This window comes from Punica granatum, chromosome 2 (assembly GCF_007655135.1).
Source record: "Punica granatum isolate Tunisia-2019 chromosome 2, ASM765513v2, whole genome shotgun sequence".
Taxonomy (NCBI): Eukaryota; Viridiplantae; Streptophyta; class Magnoliopsida; order Myrtales; family Lythraceae; genus Punica; species Punica granatum.
Window position 1 is genome coordinate 27075935 of NC_045128.1, and position 14924 is coordinate 27090858.

Below are 14924 nucleotides of genomic sequence, written 5' to 3' on the forward strand. Positions count from 1 at the left end.
GATCGTGAAAAAGGACAAATGAGATGTGATTATAAATTTGACTTGGAAAACGTATGTTTTTGTTATGTAGTGTGTTGAGTTAAAGTTAAAGTTAAAATTTTTGAATTGGAAAATGTGTATTTTTATTGTATAGTGTGTTGAGTTAAAGTTAAAGTTCAAATTAATTTTCTTTGAATCAAAACGGGACCTTAGTATCTGGGTTGTGCCTTCGGACAACATTGTTAATTTCCATAGTAACAATAAGATACTACCTTACGCTCGGTGCATGTGCACCCAAAGTAACGTTTGCTTACAGTCTAGAGCAAAGCGGCTTTGTGCAGATTTAATGTGTTTGCTATTAGAGTTGAGTTAAATTGAGTTTTGATTTTAATTTATTTGTAAATGATTGTACTGTTGAATTATGAGAAAAAGTGTGAAAAAATAATAAATAGTTGAGATAAAATAATGATTGTGATGTTGAATTGTGAAAAAAGTAATAAATAGTTTAGAGAATTTAATATTAAAAATTGAATTGAATGGTTAAAAAAAATTTAAAAAGAAAAAATAATAATTGTGTTGTTGAATTAAAGACAATTGGAGTTGAGTTAAAAAAATGTCTAAATCCAAACACACCCGTGCCTTATTAAAAAAATTACATGAGCTATTAGGATTGCTGCAGCCATTACAGAACTCGGGGTGGTAATGAAGTAGATAAATCGGAAAACGAACAATCTGGATTGACCCGAATAAAATCTAAGTTCATTTCTTGGCGTGATGTTGAATTTAATTAGAAATTTCACCAGAACCAAACCAATAAAAAAGAAATCAACATAAATATTATTTGGCATATTATTACTATTGGATTTGGAAGTTGGATGTGGTAGCTCAACGTATTTTCAGGGTTATGACTTCACTTCCTACTTTGCTACTGTTGTTTTTTAGTTGTTGCTCTCATGCTACTTTGCTTTTAATGTTTTAGGAGCTTCTTGATAAATGAAATGACATGGTGAATTGTGCATATGTATAAATATATATTCTCGGACTTAGATTTATGTTCTCCATTTCAAGTGTATTGATATATATATATATATATATAGGCATGTACAATTCTCCGTCTCAACAAATAAAAGATTACTATCATTACATTGATGGGTAAAACTTCCTATTGTTTTGGTCCTTAATCAATTCTCAAGTCTCAAAAAAATAAGCATAAAAACTTCAGAACACAAATATGACGATAGTCAAGACAGATCGGGATAAACTAATAAGGACAGTCATCCTCTTTAAAATTTTAACCAACTATAAAAAAATTACACATCATTCTTTGCTTTGTTATGAAATTACTTATACTATCTCTAACTCAAAAAATTTATGTTCCTAGTCACCTCTAAGGACCTCGACCCCTTCATGCAAATCATGTGTCTGTCATTGAAGATAATCAATTGAAAGAAAGACATGAATCGAACAGCTCATTACTGGTGGACACTTTTTTTCTTCGATAAATAATCATAGAATTAGATGAAAAATGGGTCACATGTATTGTATTCGCTCGTGACCTTTATATTCAATTCCCTTATGATCAAGCATATGCTAACCCGGAAAAAAAAAATCCTATAATCGAAGATGGAAGCTATGGTGGGTTCCTCAAAAAGACAAGCCCGTATACTCCCGGGTGCATGGAGCTTCATTTCTCTCTGAAATAATATAATAATAAAACAATACCAACCAACCGAAGCTCCGATGTCGACGTCGATGTCATGTCATGTGGTTCAGTTGGTGAAAACCAAACGGCTAGAAAGAGAAGATGCAAATCTTGACATTGACGGCCCCTTTTCCCTTCCGCCGGATCTGATTCTCCGATCCCCCCCCCCCCCCCCCCCCCCCCAACTTCTTCCTCCCCTTCCTCTCTTCTCTCTCTCTATCTCACCGCCAGCCACCGCCTTCCAACCCACCCACATTCTGTTCTGTCGCTCTTCTGATCTGCAGCAATGGCGACGATGGAGAGCTTGATCGGCCTCGTCAACCGGATCCAGAGAGCCTGCACCGTGCTCGGCGATCACGGCGGCCAAGGGATGTCCCTCTGGGAAGCCCTCCCCTCCGTCGCCGTTGTAGGTGGACAGGTACATTCCCTGCGCGCCCCCCTGCACTTTCATTTCCGCACCATGTTCGCCGATCTATGTTGGCTGAGGTTCTGAAGCATTTGCATTGATGATTTTCAGAGCTCGGGAAAGTCTTCCGTGCTCGAGAGCGTGGTCGGGAGGGATTTCCTGCCTCGTGGATCCGGTAAGTGTTGGTTTTTGAATAAAGTCGAAATTTCGGATCTTTAAGCGTTTTAATCAACTTCAATCGATCTGTTGCTTCTATTTTTTCTTTTTTAATCTCTTGAAAGTGCCATTGCCATCTCAGTCATCTTGATCATTTACTTTCGGGTTGATTCAAGGTATTGTGACTCGGAGGCCATTGGTGCTGCAACTTCACAAGACCGATGGAGGGCAAGAGTATGCCGAGTTTCTTCACGCCCCAAAGAAGAGGCTTACTGATTTTGGTACTTTTCTGCTCTTGTTATACTATCATTCGTCTTTTGGTCATATCGGTCATAGATACATGCCTGTTACTAGATAATGTGATGTCATAATATATCATAATTTATGCTCAAGGAGGACGAGTGCAGAGTGATTATTCTTCCTTATTTATCATTGGAAACACTAAATTCGAGTGTTGGATCTTGCTTCTTCAGCTCTTTACTGGAAGTACATCTGTGGATGACATTAACAGTCCTTAGCTGTAGAAAAACATTGTATTCGCTTTGACGGGCTGAACTTTGGTGCAGAGGCCAGCTGATTATTTGTTTGTTCCTCATGGATTGGACCTTCTAAACGCTTAGCACCATTTTGAAAAAGCAGATCCTGTGATAAAAAGAGGGCAGTGTCCGTAATCTGTATCCTGAGGTTGAACTGAATCATTAGATTGACATTATAGCATGTCGGATTTAGATTGACATTATGTCATGTGGGATTTCCGAAATTAAGTTATGATTTGCCGTTTTTGGACGTGTAGCTGCTGAGGCATTGAAGTCTCTAATGATCATTCCTCATTTGAATATGGCCATCTTTTTATCTTTTTCTTAATGCAATTTTATTTCTTTTTTCATGGTGCATGTGAAGGGAATTGGGATAGACATTAACCTTTTCCTCAAGTTTGTTCGGGTAGCAGTTGACCTTTGACATTTATTTGCAAAAGTGTAGTAAGTGTAAAGAATCTTATTAATGTTATGGTTGAACAAAGCTTATTCACTATGATTTCTTTTTTATGATGCAGCTGCTGTTCGTAAGGAAATTGCAGATGAGACGGATCGTATTACTGGGAAAAGTAAACAAATATCAAATGTTCCTATTCACCTGAGCATATATTCTCCGAACGGTATGTGTATTACTTTTTAATTAGGGTGCAGTCTTTTTTTCTCCTTAAACTAGAAACAGTAGCTCCTTGATAAAGGACTGTGTCATGTCGCATATTCACAAACAATTTAATCTAAGTGCTTTTTCTCAAATTATTTGATTTGAGTTCTGCCATGTCAAGGGTCGCCGAAGGATGTATTGGAAAGTATGTCATGTATGCGCGTCTTGCGAATAATAAAATTCTTGATAAGGCACTGTACATGATATAATAGGAGCATGAGCATTTCTGACCTACTTAGCTAGGAATATGCTGAAGTGCTATGGCTGCTCTTGAGGTCCTTGGGACCGCATGTGCAGGTTGGTTTCTGTGTTATATTAATCATTTTGACAATGATTTTTCTTGGCAGTCGTCAACTTGACCCTCATTGATCTTCCTGGGTTGACGAAGGTTGCTGTAGGTAAGTCTTCAACAACACTAGGTTTTGTCATTTGGAAGCACTAATTACTTATATTACTGATATACCTTTTGCATATGGCTTTACAGAGGGGCAGCCAGAGAGTATAGTTCAAGATATTGAGATGATGGTTCGTTCCTATGTTGAAAAGGTAAGGAAAATCTCCAGCCTTTCATGATATTACAGTTTTCCCCAGAAAGATGTTAATGCTCAGTTAAGGATGTTCAAAGTTGATAAAAGCACACTGAACTCAAAGGCAGCAAAATGATTTTGCTGCTATAACAAATGCAAGAGTTCTCTGTGGATAGAAAACATGATTTTGTGCAAACAGCCAGGGCCTTCACTCTTATTGTTTAATTGGGAAACTGCTTTCTCTCTGTTTCTTTGTGGTATTAAATTGTTATATTATGTTCCATGAAATATGTTAGAATTGCAGAGAATTCTTCACAGAGAGCTGATTTGATATGCTCTTTTAATTCTTAAAGGCCTAGTGCAGTTTATGAATCAGGCCACTGTCTTAATATCTCCATGCCTTCTCCAGGAGTCAGTGGATTTGTCTCCTTAATATTGCTTCTTAATTAGCTTCCTTTTTTCTACATAGTTTAAGGTTTCTTTTTTAATTGGCTGGATTACATAATTATATGTTACATTCTTATTTTGCAGCCAAATTGCATTATCTTGGCTATTTCTCCGGCTAACCAAGATATTGCTACTTCTGATGCCATCAAACTTGCCAGAGAAGTTGATCCTTCAGGTGACATGAATAATAAATTGTCAAACATTAATTCAGTTGGTCATATATTTGCTGATTATTTTTAGTTGATCTGGGTGATACTTAGCGATCCTCTTTTATTTTTACAGGGGAGAGAACATTTGGAGTTCTGACAAAGCTTGATTTGATGGACAAAGGAACAAACGCTCTTGATGTTCTTGAGGGAAGGTCATACAGGTTACAACATCCTTGGGTTGGAATTGTGAATCGGTCACAAGCTGATATCAACAAGAATGTTGATATGATTTATGCTCGTCGAAAGGAGCAGGAGTATTTTGAATCAAGCCCCGAGTATGGGCACTTGGCACATAAAATGGGCTCTGAATATCTTGCTAAACTCTTATCTCAGGTTCTCGATTTGATTCTTTAATAATCTTTTTTCTGTTAAATTTTCCCTTCACTGATATATGAAACACTTTAAAATTGTCTTGACCGGCTTTCTCTCTTTTCCAGCATCTAGAGCATGTTATTAGGCAACGGATACCCAGTATACTTGCCCTTATCAATAAGACTATTGATGAGCTTAATGCTGAGTTGGACCGCATTGGCAGACCCATTGCAGTAGACTCAGGGGTCAGAGTTTGCATCCATAGTAGAACTTCTTTGATTAATTAATTTCTAATTTTCTTGTACTTGAACTACGTTTCTTCTTTCTCCAGGCCCAGCTATACACAATTTTGGAACTTTGTCGTGCATTTGATCGTGTCTTCAGGGAACATCTTGATGGAGGGTAATTGCTGTTTACTTCTCAGATGATTGTGAATATTGCTTTTGTTTCTTCGATGACATTGAAGCATGTTTTTCAGCTTGCTTGTTCCCATTTGATTATCTTGACTGGACATGCTAGTGAAAGTCAGGAGTTTTTCTTAATAGAGTATCTTTTGGACTTCTACTCTGTAAGGTAAAATCGTTTGTGGATTCTTAATGGTTGAAAATAATAATAGACGATTTGCCTATGCAGAGCAATTATGTCTTTTGATAGACTAGATGCTTTTTGTTGTCATTTTTTCACAATGCCATACGTTGTCTGAGGCGTGTTGCTGCCCAGGCGACCTGGTGGAGATCGGATATATGGAGTTTTCGACCATCAGTTACCTGCTGCTTTAAAAAAGCTACCTTTTGATCGTCATCTCTCCACGAAGAATGTACAGAAGGTTGTATCTGAAGCAGATGGTTATCAACCCCACTTGATTGCTCCTGAGCAAGGATATAGAAGACTTATTGATGGGTCAATCACCTACTTCAAAGGCCCGGCTGACGCTTCAGTGGATGCGGTAATGCTGCTCGTCCTCCAAGTTCACATTAATTCACTATGTGCATTTTAATTACCATAACGTCTTTGCTTTTCTTTTTATATGTTATCTTCTTATGACTTGCATGACTGCTTATGCCATGTCTTGTTTTTCAGGTCCACTTCATTTTGAAAGAACTTGTCCGCAAATCGATTGCTCAAACAGAGGTAGGCAGCTTACTTTTGACAGACGTCTTATGATAATTTGGTTGGAAATCTAATGAGAGGAATGTTAGTTGGAAGGCTTAGTTCTCTTTACTGTTATTAACATTATTTTATTTTTAGAACAATCTCAGGTAAATCGACTCTGACTACGACAAACTCTAAAGGCTGATTTTGATTTTAATGGGATTGCAGGAGCTCAAGCGATTTCCAACACTTCAATCAGAGATAGCTGCTGCTGCAAATGATTCCCTAGAAAAATTCCGCGAGGAAAGCCGTAAAACAGTTGTACGGCTTGTAGATATGGAATCGAGCTACCTAACAGTGGAATTCTTCCGGAAGCTTCATCTTGAACCAGAGAAGAATCAGAACCCTAAAGATACCAATAACTCGAATATTGATCGCTACTCTGATAATCATTTTAGGAGGATAGGTAAGTACTTCTGCTCCCTTCCTTGGCTTAAGTATGCTTAGTTGGTTTTGGGGTCCTATATTTGCTTTTCTGCTGCTTTTTCTTTTTCTGAAAAGACCATCAAGTGTCACCACCTCATATCTAAAAAGTTGATTCGTGCTTCTCACTCATATCATTTGATTGTAGCTGTATCCAGGATTTAATCTTTGATCTGTCAGCAAAGTTAGTTGATCTGACTGCCTGCTGTCTGGTTCATTTCTCAGGATCAAACGTGAATGCCTACATCAATATGGTGTGTGATACGTTGAGAAATTCCATTCCCAAGGCTGTGGTGTATTGTCAAGTTCGGGAGGCAAAGAGAGCACTACTGAACAACTTCTACGTCCAAGTTGGGAGGCGGGAGGTAATGTGATTAGATCAATATTTTGCAGTCTTTAACGGCTTTTGTGGATCAACTGAAGCTGAAATGTTTGACACCAAGAATATTGAATTTGACGAATGAACCTCCTGATCATATAGAGAATTCTACAAGTTAATCTTTTTCTCTGCAAAACCTTGTTTATGCACTCCTTTTTCTATTCTTGAAGTAGAATAATTCTATTTCAGTAGATTCTTTACTAGAATGAAAGAAAATACAAAACACTCTCCGGGGAGAAGAACAATATCTCTATCCTAGAAGGGAAACAAAGTTAATCAGCATTGTTAATGAGAGTCCTTGAAGAAACATTGTCTAGTGGGTTAACAGGTCTCCTTATCTCCTGAAGGAACATGTTCAGCCTTAATGATCTTTTTCCATGCCCGTAACCATTGTTAGGCCCTCAAGGGAACACGATATGAAATGGACTTCATTCCTTTAATATTAACAAGCAAAGAAAATATATACTTTACCTCAGTAGCTCGTATATTGGAAAATTTTGTAGAAGGAACAGCTTGGGCAGATGTTGGATGAGGACCCAGCGCTCATGGAGAAGAGAAGTCAAATTGCCAAAAGGCTCGAACTCTACAAGTCAGCTAGGGATGAGATCGACTCAGTCGCATGGAAATGAGAGAAACAGGCTACGCCTGAGTAACCAATCTCAGGTACAAAACCTATTTTTCAACTGAAATCAACACTGGAAGATTTGTTTCCACTTAACCGACAGTATTCTTTACTATCTTTTAGAATAAGGAATTTTTGTTGGGAAAGCTGGGATTTGGACCTCACCAGTCTTCGCTTTGGGTGCACGCACTTCTTCATCTATGGGCTCGATTCTTTTTGTGCTTAAGATATTCAATCTCAGAATACAAACGATTTTGGCTTATTATACGCGATGATCTCATGCATTTGACGAAGACAGCCATTTGTTCATTATTAGTCTAGGTTACTTTCCTTGTAGACACGATGGCAATGAACTTCTGTACTTTTGATGAGTTTATATTGAGTTGGTTTACAGTTTGAGTTATTTCAAATCAGCAACAAGCAAATGAGTTGTGCTCGGTATTTTCTCCATGGATCGTATGTTGAGGTTTCGATACCCCTGCAAATGATAGGACCGGGACAACATGGAGATCGGGATGGGCATTCTTACGAGATTTTAACCCTCTATAGTTAACAAGATAAAAGTGAAGCAAATTCATAGTATTTGTAGATTTTGAGCTACGTCGAGCATGGCGAACTCGAATGAACTGAGAACAGCACGTTCACAATGCTTTTGGTGATGTCAGTGTCCACAGAAAGTTAGTTTCATATGTGACAAGATCGATACAAAACCTGGATTATGAAGTTATGTATGTGGAAGAGATTTTGATCGAGCAACAAAACTCAAGTCTGTTTCTTGCATGAAAATTTCAAATCATCCATATCAGGAGTACCAGACACAGCATGCCTGACAGGATGGAGCTAAATTGACAGCAGATGTACTAAATTGAATGAACGCACCGAGAGTCGTCCAGTGGAGAAAACAGTATAGCTACAGCTAACTTTGTCTACACATTTCACAGTGACATGTGACCTAGCTACAGCTAACTTTGTCTACACATTTCACACTGACATGTGACCTAGTTGTCCATCAGACCCAATGCCGAAAGCATCACAACCACTACAATCATCAAAATCAGCATTTGCTTTTATCTACACTACCATACAACATCGGCAACATAATGGTCCGAGATCCCCATTCTCGCAGACCTTTTATACAGGCAGAAAGTCAAACGAGTTCATGGCATACCAATACCTAACATAACTACTAAGAGCATCACAATAAAGTTCTCCTGATGGAGCAAAAAGCAAGCTAGATCAAGGGTCCGAGTCTTGTCTACTGGCCAAGCACAGCTCATGCAACTCGTTAAGTATCCACTCTTCACCAGTGTGACCTCCCAATACCAACACCCTCGTGCCTCCCACGACACAGGTGCTATGGCCCCAAGCGAATTTTGGTGGTTGTCCCGGGGTATTGAGAGTCCTCCAAGATGGCTTCTCCTCTGAAGGGTCAAGAAGGAAAAGTTGTGAGGGCGAGTGGAGGCCTGCAATCGAGCCGCCAAATATCAAGATCCTGCCACATGGCATGCTCACGGCCACGTGATCGAGCCTTGGGGGCGGGACCACAGCACTCTGTGCCCCAACGCCACCACCATACGCGCTGCACTCGAGTTGCCTCCATCGTGGCTCCTCATCGTCAAGGTTGATGGTGTAGGCCTCACCTGAACGCAGCTTCAAGTGCCCACTCTTTGCAAGACCACCAAACATGAGGAGCTTTGTTCGCCCATAAACCGAGAGTGAGTGACCCAATCTTGAGGGTGGGGCCCACGAGGTTGGGATCTCTTTCCATGTGGGGTTTTCAATGGTGAGATCCAACAAGTAGGTGTCGCTCAGGAGGACCCCCGCATCAGTGCACCCACCCGAGACCACCAGCTTTGATCCCTCCACTGTGCATGAGCTGTGCCAGGACCTCGGCAGCGGCGGTGCCCCACCTGAGACTTCCTTCCATGTTGGTTGCTTAGCGTCCAGATCTAGCACAAACACATCATTCAACAACCCTTGCCTTCCACACCCTCCAAACACAACCAATGAAGACCCGTTCACGCACGATAAAGTGTGGCCCCAGCGCCCAGGAGGGGAAGACTTCACGCTAACACGCCTCCATTCAGGATTGGCAGCATCAAGGTTCAAAACAAATGTGTCATCCATCGGTTGCATGTTCACACCTTCTCCTCCAAACAGCACAAGCCGATTTCCCGCTGCACAGGCACTGAAGTTGCACCGAGAGGGCTCCACTGCTCCCCCGACAGTGAACTTCTTCCAATGCACAGCCTCCAGAGTGGTCAATTCTCGAGCCAAGCGGCTCCATCCCAACTTTTTTGTCATCCGTTCAAGTGTCCCTGTTACCTCTCTTCCCCACGCATTCTGGCAAACCAACTTTCTCAGATGCTCATTGTTTGTCAACTGTCGGATCCTCCGGCAGGCCGACCCGAGAGATGCCACATCCCTCGGGGTCAAGCGGGACAATATGTTGTGGGCCAAGACTTCATCAGAAAGTTGGAGAATGCCACAAATTTCTTGATGCTGCTGCATCAATGGTGAAGATCCATCCCTAGGAGTAAATTCACCTGTCTGATCGTACTCTTGACTGCATTTCTCCTTGAAGACGGGATATGATACACAGTTGAGATCAATTTTTGCTTCGGAGAAAATTTGGATGCCTATTATGTGGGTGACTATTCCATCATCGTCATGTATGGGAGCAAGTTTCAGTCTATTCACGAGTGGAGTACCATCCTTTCTGAAGTTGAGGAGCTCGCCTTGGAATTCTATTCCCTGCTCGAGACATCTTCTAATGTCCGAAACCACAACAGGGTCCACTAGAGGGTGTCGTCTCTGAGCACGAGGATCTCGATACTGCAAGAACCGGCTGAAAAGAAAAAACCAAACTCACGGAGTCAAAGACATGATATATCAATATAAGCGTTTATACAAAAGGAAAATACAGAATGACCTCGAATATTAATGGTTCGAACTATCAGAACAGCTCAATAAAATAGAGTACTAAAAATTATATGTGGCATGTGAAAAACCATAAAACAGTAACTTTATGAAAATTATACCAGAATTGTTAAACAGAGCAGAAACCTGCCTTATTCCGTGTTTCCATTTCAAACCCTTGACATAACATTTGAAATGACTTGAAATCACAGCACCCCAGGCTGTTCCCAGTGCAGTGAACACAATCCAACAGTATAGAAGCAGTAAAATAGTAATCACGTGACCCATCAGTAGAAGTCCCATACCATCATAGAGGGCAAACAGTGCAGCAGAGACGACAAATATCAAACCATTGTTTCCAGATTTCCAACTACCCTTGCAAAAAATTAGAAAACTGAAGAACAAACTTCAGAGCTGCAATCAACAAACTCTCCTCACCTGCCTTTCAATGTTACTAATGAAGTTGTCTTTCAAAATGATGAAGAGCATTCGATTATTTAGGATATAATTTTGTGGCTGCCTCTAATTCCATCAATGATGCATTTGGGCATCTCCAAAATTCAACGTCATCATAAAACTGTAGTATGATCTTGCAATATGCAGCATCAGTTAGTTAGGAGCAGGTCTTACTCAAGGTTAAAAATCTCCTGACACCTAGGTATCAGCTACAACAAATATATCATCCACCAACCGTTACTAAATTGGAATCATCTATTATTTGTTCGCTCACTAGTGAAAAAGGAAATAATGATCGGCAGATTACCTTCAACCAAATTCATCCTATAACCTTTTGGCCAAAAAACAGAAACTCGTCCTTACAATTTAATGGCAGAAACACCTAAAAGGTACAAAGAACTTTGATAGCTAGCAACTCATTACAACGACAAACTCTGCCTTTTTCCTAACTCGTGAAATTTCTACCAGCCATGTACTATTATCTGGAGCAAAGAAGGCTTCTCTCAAACTCTCAATAATGTTACACTAATCTCGCCTCCCAATTGCCACCTTGATGGTGAATTTCCCATGATTCTCACTTTGGGGCTTCTAAAACAATATTCAGTAACTAGATAAGCTAATTGAAATCAAACAAGCCGGTTTACTCTCACCTATACATCAACATTCCTGAAAACATTGGAGACCATAAATGTCGATATCTGAATTTTTAATATCCAAAATAGTCAGCAAACAAGTTATGGTAAATTCTTTATGTTTACCATAGAAACTTTAGTTCCACATGTAACACTGACCAATTTTGGTATGTCTGTAAAACTTAGTAGAATCTTCAGTCACTACAACCATTCTTCTAATAACCAAGATCGTTTTCAGATCCACCGAGCCTATTTAATCTTACTCCTTCAGCAATATTTCTACCGAACAGACAACAAATAATTTCCCCGAAAGAAAAAAGAATAAGAAATTTCCCAGCATTTTCCAAATGTTCCAATACATTTCCATCTTTCCTTCAAATTCCCACTCCAACATCGTAACCCAAGAGAAAGAGATAACCTATAACAACCTTTCAATTTTCCAGTAATGACAGATAATCAATCACAAATTTTTCAACGCAGAATTGAATCTAACTAGTCATGAGAGATGAAATTTTCTCTAAACACCAGGTAGGAGCTTGCACATGTATATCATTCGCAACCTATAAATCAAATGAAGTGTTAAATTTAGCTTCTCTTAAACCAATTTAATATTGAAACGAGATTGATCAGATGATTATATTTAATTCTTCATTTTTTTTTAACCACATACCGACAGAGACACCTAAGACCAAACTTTAAAGACCATCAGGTTCATTACAATGACAAACGCCGTCTTCTCTTTAACATCGACCAGTTAAGATGTCATCCCTAATGTAATTCTACCCTGAATAAAGTGAATACCAGTTAAATGATACACGTTCCTAGTGCCTTCTCTCAATTGAATTACTGTGAACTTCCTCCCGGTCCTCGCCACGTAGGTGAACTTTCTATGATTCCCATCTTCTAAATTTTAGTTAATTTATTGAATTAACTTACCAAAATCCCAGAATGCATTTATATTCTTATATCCAGAAAAATACTCCAGAAAGATGTTGAGGATCTTTAATGCCGATATCTATCACTTCCTTGCTTTTACAAGAGTTGAAGCACAATTCTGAATCTTTACTAACGAAAGTTTCAATCCCACAAATACTCTGCCCGAGCTTGAATGTCTTCTGCAAGACTCCCTACAACCTCGAGACTCATAAAAACATGTACTTCGTAGGCATAACACTGTAGGATTTGTTAATTGCATACAATACTATATTACCCGTGATAGCAAACCCTCTTTACCAATACATTTCCATTAAAAGGAAATTTGCCCGAAATAAAAACAGAATTTTGTTGCATGTTTCTATATTACTGCTATGAACACCCATCTACGTGCCGAACTTCCACCCGAACATCGCTGCCCGAAGGGACTAGACAAAGAAACCCAATACATTCATCCAAAGTTCCAGCAGATATCAAGTAAACAATTACGGAAACTCTGAAGCAGAACCGAATCCGACCACCCATAAAAGTCAAAAGAACAAGAACAAGGACATTACCAGTTCCGACCGAGGACCTCATCGGCGCGGTACCCGGTGAAGTTCTCGAAGACGGTGTTGACGTAGATGATGGGGAAATCCGGCTCTTGAGCATCCGACACCACGAAGGAAGTGGGCGACGTCGGGTAGAAGAAGAATCCCCCTGTCCTAAGCGGAAGCTCGTCCCCTTCCTCTTCCTCTCCGCCTACTTCTCCTTCATCTTCTTCTTCTTCCTCTTCAGCTACCATGCTGTAATCGCCTCTCCTGCTACATTTCTGCCGCTTGCCCGAGCTCTGATGGAGCTCTGCCTCCTTCTTGGCCATAGAGATTCCCACTGCTTCACCCACAAAATCGGTCGGAAGCTGCCTAATGCGTCCGCTCGGACAGGATGGGAGAATGGAAGAGGAGGAAGAAGAAGAAGAAGAAGGAAGGTGGGGTCGGTCGGTGAGCTGTGCTGCGGGCTGTGGGAGATTTTCTGGTGGAGTCGTGCTTCCGTTGACAGACATCCACCGAAATGGTCATGCTTTCCTGCTGAAATTTCGGAAATGCCCCTAACACTGCCTTTGCATTATTAAAAGAACAAAACTTACTACAGCTCATTGCTTTAGCTAAGAAATCATGTGCTAACTTGCGACCATCATTACATCGAACATATAAAATTGATAAGATTTAAATTATTTTGACGGTGCCGGTATCGATAATTCTGCATTTGAGTTAACAGACAGTGTTGGCAGAGCGCATAATGAGGGAAACAACAAGTATATAAAAACATGAATCACCATTTACGTGAAGATGTCTTTTAAAAAATGAATGTGTGTAGGTCGTGTCCGATGTAGACAAACTCTCTTGCTTGTATTAGAAGGTTAATAATGGGATGTATTGATGGTTGTTGATGATAATAGATTTCTCATTATAAGAGAAACTGAGTAATGATAGCTTTCTGGATTTGAAGTCTCAGAAAGCATATGTTAGTGATATTGTTGACCACTTGTGAAAGGAGAGACCCTCTGTGGATTCTACAAACAATTTTTTCGTGGAAAAGTATTACTTATCAAAAGTAATTAAAGATAATTATTTTAATGATTACGATTTCATATTCATTATAGAAAAAGTAGAGAAGCGTCTTTAAATAGAACCGATATGATATAAATAATATTTATTGTAAAATGAATTACAATGTATTTGCTATTATTTAAAAGAAAATTAATTGGGTAAAAAAAACTATAAGGACGTGGGAATAATCTAGCACGTGCTGATGGAGTTAGTTTTCGTGAAAGATGGAACATTATCTAGTAAATTTTTTTGGTGAAAGATCTAGGTGAATTTTATTACGGGGGAGGGTGGAGGGTGACGATGCCTAACTGCAGTCCCTGTATTGGTGGCAGTTTTGTGATTTAAACGAAGTGCAGGGGCTAGTTGGAGGGACATCCACGTAGGTGCACGTGGAGACACGTGGCGCGCAGATATTTCCAAGGGAAAATATCTTGGGGGAGAGGAACTGGTCACTCTCCAGCGCCCACGTCATAGATTTGTCAGGAAGATATTTTTCTATATCTGAGAGAGAGGGAGGCGGGAATCCACCGGATTATTATCCCATGGGCCATGCGGAACCCATTTTTTCTTCCTAAAAAATGAAGGTGCTGTTGGCCACTTTTATTTTATTTATTTACTTTTCCTTTTCTTTTTATTTTAACGCATTTTTAAACATAAATTAGCCGCTTACCAGCGCACTGCATGGACTTTTTATTTATATACTTTAATTAATATTACATGCAATATTATATATATATATATATAGATAGATAGATAGTGAAGATGACTTGTAAGTTCATTCCATTAGTCGAGAAAACTATTTTGATAGTTATTTGTAGTTTGATTGTACGTAATTTTGTTTTTTTACGATCTTAGTTAATACTTTGTAATTTGCATTTTCAATAATA

General features: G+C 39.5%; 2 protein-coding genes across 3 annotated transcripts; one reads left to right on the forward strand and one right to left on the reverse strand.

The window, feature by feature from the left end:
* Nucleotides 1-1836: 1836 nt before the first annotated feature.
* LOC116194582 (dynamin-related protein 1C) lies at nt 1837-7918 on the forward strand. Of its 2 annotated transcripts, XM_031523431.1 has the most exons (16): nt 1837-2099; nt 2199-2262; nt 2420-2524; nt 3298-3399; nt 3785-3835; nt 3922-3983; nt 4496-4586; nt 4694-4953; nt 5058-5177; nt 5264-5334; nt 5653-5878; nt 6013-6063; nt 6253-6490; nt 6733-6872; nt 7390-7549; nt 7632-7918. In XM_031523431.1, exons 1-15 carry the CDS (start codon nt 1968-1970, stop codon nt 7513-7515), a joined length of 1839 nt encoding a protein of 612 aa, XP_031379291.1. In that variant the 5' UTR covers nt 1837-1967; the 3' UTR covers nt 7516-7549; nt 7632-7918. The 2 variants fall into 2 exon arrangements, with proteins under 2 accessions (XP_031379291.1, XP_031379290.1); XM_031523430.1 differs by having other exon boundaries at nt 7390-7918.
* Nucleotides 7919-8283: 365 nt separating this feature from the next.
* LOC116194580 (adagio protein 3) lies at nt 8284-13456 on the reverse strand. Its single transcript, XM_031523429.1, has 2 exons — nt 13006-13456; nt 8284-10356 (listed from the first exon to the last, which is right to left on the reverse strand). The coding sequence occupies exons 1-2, from the start codon at nt 13305-13307 to the stop codon at nt 8745-8747; spliced, it is 1914 nt and encodes a 637-aa protein (XP_031379289.1). The 5' UTR covers nt 13308-13456; the 3' UTR covers nt 8284-8744.
* Nucleotides 13457-14924: the final 1468 nt, after the last annotated feature.

Coding starts and splice junctions, on each gene's coding strand:
- LOC116194582 (XM_031523430.1), top strand. CDS start 1,968: ATGGCGACGATGGAGAGCTTGATCGGCCTCGTCAACCGGATCCAGAGA. Junction 2,100..2,198: donor TCGCCGTTGTAGGTGGACAG/GTACATTCCCTG, acceptor GATGATTTTCAG/AGCTCGGGAAAGTCTTCCGT. Junction 3,984..4,495: donor TTCGTTCCTATGTTGAAAAG/GTAAGGAAAATC, acceptor CTTATTTTGCAG/CCAAATTGCATTATCTTGGC.
- LOC116194580 (XM_031523429.1), bottom strand. CDS start 13,307: ATGGCCAAGAAGGAGGCAGAGCTCCATCAGAGCTCGGGCAAGCGGCAG. Junction 10,357..13,005: donor GAGGTCCTCGGTCGGAACTG/GTAATGTCCTTG, acceptor TTTTCTTTTCAG/CCGGTTCTTGCAGTATCGAG.